This window comes from Oryzias melastigma, unplaced genomic scaffold (genome assembly GCF_002922805.2).
Source record: "Oryzias melastigma strain HK-1 unplaced genomic scaffold, ASM292280v2 sc00270, whole genome shotgun sequence".
NCBI classification, from domain to species: Eukaryota; Metazoa; Chordata; class Actinopteri; order Beloniformes; family Adrianichthyidae; genus Oryzias; species Oryzias melastigma.
The window spans coordinates 369215-375803 of NW_023416899.1; the positions used below are offsets into that span (position 1 = coordinate 369215).

The window sequence follows — 6589 nt, forward strand, 5'->3', positions numbered from 1 at the left end:
TGACTGCATCCATGTGGTATGGAGGCCATCAGCCTGATGCTCTGTGTTCATGTCATGAAAGCTCAGGTTGATTTGATAGCTGACTTCAGCTCATCTTCATTGTTGGCTCTGCTGTCTCATCTTCCTCTTTAAAAACACTTGATAGATTTTTTATTGGTTCGTGTCAGGGAATTTGCTGGTTGATCAAACACAGAAACAGATGTTTAGGGATACGCAGGGTTAGGTACCTCTAGTAGAGTGGAAATGATCCAAGTTCTGCTGGAAAATAAAGCAGAATCTCCAAACAGCTTGTCAGCAGTGAAGTGTTTTAGAAACCAACTTCATTTTACCAACTGACAGACCATTTTAAGGTCTTTATCATGTCATTCTTAAGCCTTTCAGAGTAAACTATATCCATATAGATCTATGTCTCTGTTGATTAGGTGCTAGGAACCCATTTCTTCTCAGACTCAATGCTAACATAAAAGAATTTTGAAGGTGTTTAGCCTGGGGCAGTGTAGACGCTTCCTAAAAGGGGCCATCCTCACTTTGTGATGTCAGCTTGTGAGAACCTGCTTGTTTTTTTGGGTTAGGAGGGGCTGGTGCTCAGAGTGCAGATTTTTAGAGGAAGACTCAGAAATGCGTGAATGGATCAAAATACTACTTTTGTGTTGTTTACCGTGAAGAATGAACATTATAATACACTTTTTAAATTTTTATTTTGCATGGCCCTTAAAATAGGGAAAAATGTTTTTCACAATATTTAAATGTTCCTAGTAAAAACATTATTGTCTTTTCTTCGAGAGTTATATACTGTGGGTTTCACTTACTTTTAAAAATAAAAGTCTCTCCTGTATGAATTCTTGTGTGTTTTTTGAGACTAGATTTAATACTAAAACTTCTATTACATCTTTTACACAAAAAAATGCTTCTCTCCTCAATGAGTTCTCATGTGTCTTTTGAGGTGATGTTTTTGACTAAAACTTCTGTCACATTCTTCACATGAAAAAGGCTTCTCTCCCGTATGAGTTTTCATGTGTTCTTTGAGATTAAATTTAGTACTAAAACTTCTGTCACATTCTTTACACGAAAAAGGCTTCTCTCCTGTATGAGTTATCATGTGAACTTTGAGACTAGATTTAACACTAAAACTTTTGTCACATTCTTTACATGAGAATGGCTTCTCTCCTGTATGAGTTCTCATGTGTAAATTCAGATGATATTTTTGGCTAAAACTTTTGTCACATTCTTTACACGAGAAAGGCGTCTCTCCTGTGTGAGTTCTCATGTGTCTTCTGAAAGTAGATACATAACTAAAACTTTTGTCACATTCTTTACAGACATAAGGTCGTTCATCAGACTTAGATCTCATGTTAACGGACACGTTGTGTGGATTTCTTGTTCTTTTTCCAGACCCTGCAGAGGAAAGTCTCTTTTCTTTTGTGGATTGTTTGTGTTTCTTAACAGAGGTTTTCCTCTTCAACTTTCTTCTGACATCAGAGTCACACTGACCTTCTGACATGTGAGAGCTGGCCACACTTTGGACATGACTTCTGTCTTTTCTATTCCTCTGATCTCTGTTCTGTGGCTCTGTCTCTTCATCTGGAGTTAATGTTGATTCTTCATGTTGGTTTCCTTCTTCATCCTGACTATCAGTTCCATTAAAGCTCTGCTGATTGTTTCCATCTGCTTCACTGTCAACATGTTTCTCCAAAGTAGGAATCTCCATTAAGGTTTCAGTCTCCTGCTTCAGATCAAGCTGCTCTTCATCCTGACTGATGCAGAGTTGCCTTGGTTCCTCTCTAATGTGAGCAGGTTCTGGTTCCTCCTGCTCCTCTTTAATCTGCAATGGTTTTGATTCCTCCAGTTCCTCTTTAGTCGGTGTTGGTTTTAGATCATTCTGTTCCTCTCTGAAGTTCCTCTGTTGGTTCCAGAGATCTTCTTCTTCTGTCACCCAGTGTTGAGGAAGGACTGCATAGATGCAAATACAAGAAAGTTTGAGCTCTGTTATATTTTTTTGTATCGTTATGGGCCAAAATAAAATTTTAATCACCTCAGTCAGAAATTAAAAAAATATATTCATACCAACACACACTCTCGGAATACTCAGAATCCCTTTCAGGGTCATGAAAATCCTGGAGTCTCTCCCAGTCACCAGAGGTGTGGACTAGAGTCACATGACAAAGATTCGAGTCAGACTTGAGTCATTAATTTGATGACTTTAGACTCAACTCAGATTTTAACAGCTGTAACTTGTGACTTGACTTGGACTTTAACCTCTTAATGTGGCGTTCTTGCTGCAGATTGGAATTGCTCTGAATCCTGAAGCCAAATACTACCTGTATTGTCTCAATTCTGACCGATTGACCTCCTATATTTACACTTAAGATGTCCCGATCAGGTTTTTTTGGGCCCGTTCCGATTCAGTCATTCGATTTTGTGTATTTGCCGATACCGAGTCTTGATCCGATACTTTTGTAACACATTTAAAACATAAACAAATACAATAAAAGATTTGTGTTGTCTAGGGCTGGGCGATAAAACGATAATTATCGTTATTGCGATATTACTTTTTTTCGATAGTGAAATGAGACTATTGCGATAAACTTTCGTGTTAAATAACACGGGAGAAACCCCCGGAAGAGCCGCGCTTCTTCTTCTTACGGAGCGGCTGATTCTAGGAGCCCAGACTGAGAGCGAGGGGGACGGAGGCCCCGAATGATGACAAAAGGACACAACAGAAAACATTATTTCAGTAAACCAATAACCAATATATAATCGCTAATACTTTTATTTTTAATGTCAAGGTAACGATGTTTATATATTTTGTTTTGGAAACGTCGTCACCGGACCCCCCTCCTCTAAACTGAAAATGGTTCGGTCCGACTGGATTGTTTTTCCGCAGCTGCGCTGTTTGTTACTGACAGATCCACAGAGTGTGAGGGAGAGAAGACACGCTTTAAAATCAGGAGTTTAAACACCTGATTTAGAGGAGAACCTCCATGAAAACAGAAAAAAGGAGACAGTCTGTCTATTGCTGCGGGTCACGTGTCACGCGGGGCTGAAAGAGGAGAGACTGTGCATGCTAGTAACAGCCGCGCGCAGGGGGGCGTGGACTCGATTGTGGCTGTGGAGTTTAGAGTTTGAGGGTTTTGTTAAAATATTAACCAAAATCTTTTGTATAGAGCTTCGAATTAGAATAATTTGTTGTTTTATTGTGTATCAATAATGAATTTGTTAGTTACATTTGTGCCGTTTATGCTCATTTCTTAATGAGGTGATCTAATAATAGTAAAATAAACTTGTTTTTAACGACTCCTGACATGACACTAAATGAAGAGATCTTATGTGTTTGATCAATCCTCCAACATGTACACATGTCAGATGACTGAGTGAAATGATGATTAAATCTATTATCAGAACTGTTTATTTTAAGTTTACATTTTATTATCTTCTGCTGCACAGCAGTACCTATAGTTTATGTTCAGAAGAAATTAGAAAATGATATAAAAATAACTGCAATATATTTGCTGCTTTAGAACAATGTTTTTAAGACTTAATTTTAATTTGAAAGGAACGTGTATGTGCTGCAGTCAGATTAAATTAAATCAGAATTTCTGTACAGCCTATTGAAAACATACCACCGTTATGGTTTAACTATTGTGTACATTATGTATATGTACAATATTTATTAGAAATATTTAAATGTTCCTCACAGTTAGTTTCAATACTACAGTTAATACAAAAAATAATGAAAGTTTAATTTGAACTAACTAAGATTTAATGGGGGGGGGGGCAAAGTTAAGGTGTAAAAATCTGAAGTCCTAAAGCTCTTTGCAATAAATATTACTTTTCTTTATTTGATTGATATCGTTTTTAATATCGTTATCGCACAAAATGAAAAAAACGATATCGCAATATGAAAATTCCCATATCGCCCAGCCCTAGTGTTGTCCCTTATTTTTATTTCATTAAACTTCTTTTATCATTAAAAACTTAAATAGAACACTTCTGTGAAGTAGCTTTAATAAACATGTAAAAGTAGAACGAATATAAAATAGGAAACAAATAACTATTTTCTTGTTATACACGTGATAAGTAACATGAGAAAATTTAGTGACTTTAGCTTTAACATCTTCAGAGCTATTGAACATTTTTAAACAACTGTGATTCCTGTCCTCATTTAAAATTCTTGAAAATTAATTATGACTTTGTTTTAGCATGAATTTGATGATGAGTGCTCAAAACTAGTTCATATCGTTAGAAAAATTTATTTGTTTATTTTGTTGTAAGATTATGTAATTCCTTTATTAAGTTCTTAAGACATCACATTTTTGGTTTTATTACCACAGTAGTTAATTTTCTTAACTTTTATTTCTCTGACTCTGTCAGAACAATAAAACAGGCCTATCAAAGAACAGCTCAGGTCCTAAGGAGTTAAATCACGGAGCTAGCTCTTAGCTTAGCACAGTTAGCAGCTGCTGTTTGGCTGTCTGTCTGTCAGCAGCATGAAGAGCTTAACATTAGCTTAACTGTCATTACCATTAACTGTCTTTTTCTATTGAAATGCCTTTAAAGGTTGTTGTTTACGTTAAGGCAAATCAACAGAAACACTTGCATTCAGCTTAAAGTGTTTTTAAAAGCCTTATTGATAAAGGATGTCTGAATCCGTGGCCGCATCATTAGCTTTACTGATTTGTTTATGTTAGCCTCCGGTTTAAACTGCTGCCGTTTTCTGCTGTGTTTTACAGCAACAACATTTTGTAATCTGTTCATGACATGCAGACATGTAAATAAAAAGCGCTGATCATAAGAATAAATAAAATATACGTTCCTGGGGGAGAACATTCGATACTGATCGAGTCATCAACCACGTAATTGGCCCCGATTTCCGATCACGTGATCGGATCAGGAAATCCCAAATTTACATTAGTATTGCCGTAAAAGTCTATTTTCATAGTTGACTAACCACCAATTATTTTTTCAGATTAGTCGACTAATCCGGTCATGCACAAAGTAGATGTAAAACACAGATCATTAGCTTTTAACCAACTATAAACTATATATATAGCATTACCTGTGATAATGCTAGTGTGAATTAATGTGAGCTTAATTTGGCTGCTGAAGATCCTAGTGATGAAAGCTGAAAATCCTTAAATTTATAGATAAAAACACTGAAGCTGAAAGCCAGCTGAAATACTAGTTAAATACCAAATTAGCCTAAAAAATGAAAAAAAAAGACTAAAGTTAGCCAAAACAGCTAGCATGCAGGTGAAATATTAGCTGAACTCCAAATTGGCCTAAAAAACAGGGAAAAGTCAAAACTAGATCACGGGCGGGTCTCCAAACACCGAGCTGCGAGCTAAAGCCGGCCGGCGCTCGGACTTGGAGAGCTCCTGCACTCTAACTTGGCTCCGGTTCGCGTCCAGTACCACGTCTGGTGGTACCGGCTCGCGTCCCGAGAGCTGCGGACGTTCCGGACAGCAAGCTCACCGGGGGACGTTATAAATGTTCTGGAGGTTTAAGCGTGATCCAACCCCAGCAAAGCGGTCTGTCTGCCGGCATATTCATGGCGTGAGCTCCGCTGGACACGTTGCTGCATCGAGCTGCAGTCAGAGAACACGGCGGCAGTAACAGACAGTCAAACTATCCACAGAGTATCCCGCTTTTCTCAGTCTTTAATGTTTTAAAAACAAAAGTTCATTGGAAATGATAAATCTCTATTTCATTTATTACTGTGGTTCAGCAGAGGAGGAAAAGATTTGGTCCTGACAAAAAATGAACATGAAAGTGTTATGGAAATTTTATTTTTGATGTTTTTTATTTTATTTTACTGAACGTTGATTGAAGTTTTGAATTTAAAATGCCCTTCACTTGCACTTGGGCTTTTGTTAGGCATTTTATGTTACAGCCTTTTATTGTTAAGAAAGTTTATCTCAATACAATGTTACAAAATAAAGTAGTTCTGATGAAAACTATTAATTTTTTCATTCTTGTTTTCATAATTAATGTAGAACTGCTAAATTCCACGAACCACACTTTTTTTTTTCCTTAAAAAAAGGCTACATGTAAATTTGCGATTAATCGCGAGTTAACTCTGGACAAAATGCGATTAATCGCGATTAAAATTTTTAATCGCCCGACAGCTCTAATATATATATATATATGTATATTCCAACTTTTTTAAGATTAAATGTCTGCTTCTGCCATGGCTGAGAGCAATGACGGCATGTTAGCTCAGTGGAACATATCTAAGGAGAGAGAGCAGCTAGTGCTTCATGATAACGGAGCCAACAAGCAAACAGAACTTGACGAGTTCAGAGTCAGAATTCTCGGCTGTGTGGTCCACAGACTGCAGTTAGCGGTACATGACAGACTTTCTCCAGTGTGGTGTGTCTGACTGTACGCTGCAGATCACCATCTTCCTGTCTTTCACTGAGAACCAGTGGACTCTGATGGAAAACATGACAGAGTGACTGGCCCCGTTTGAACACCTGACTCAAGACTAGGGCTGCCACAAACGATTATTTCAATAGTCGACTAATCTCTGATTATTGTTTTTGATTAATCGACTAATCGGTTTGTGCATCGACTGGATGTAAAACACAGA

General features: G+C 37.3%; 1 protein-coding gene across 1 annotated transcript in view; it reads right to left on the minus strand.

The window, feature by feature from the left end:
• Positions 1-626: 626 nt before the first annotated feature.
• LOC118598267 (zinc finger protein 77-like) overlaps positions 627-6589 on the minus strand; it is a 9292-nt gene continuing 3329 nt past the window's right edge. The window contains exon 2 of the mRNA XM_036210869.1: positions 627-1950. Coding sequence (XP_036066762.1) covers positions 917-1950 — 1034 coding nt within the window. The 3' untranslated portion in view covers positions 627-916. The remainder of the gene's footprint in view (positions 1951-6589) is intronic.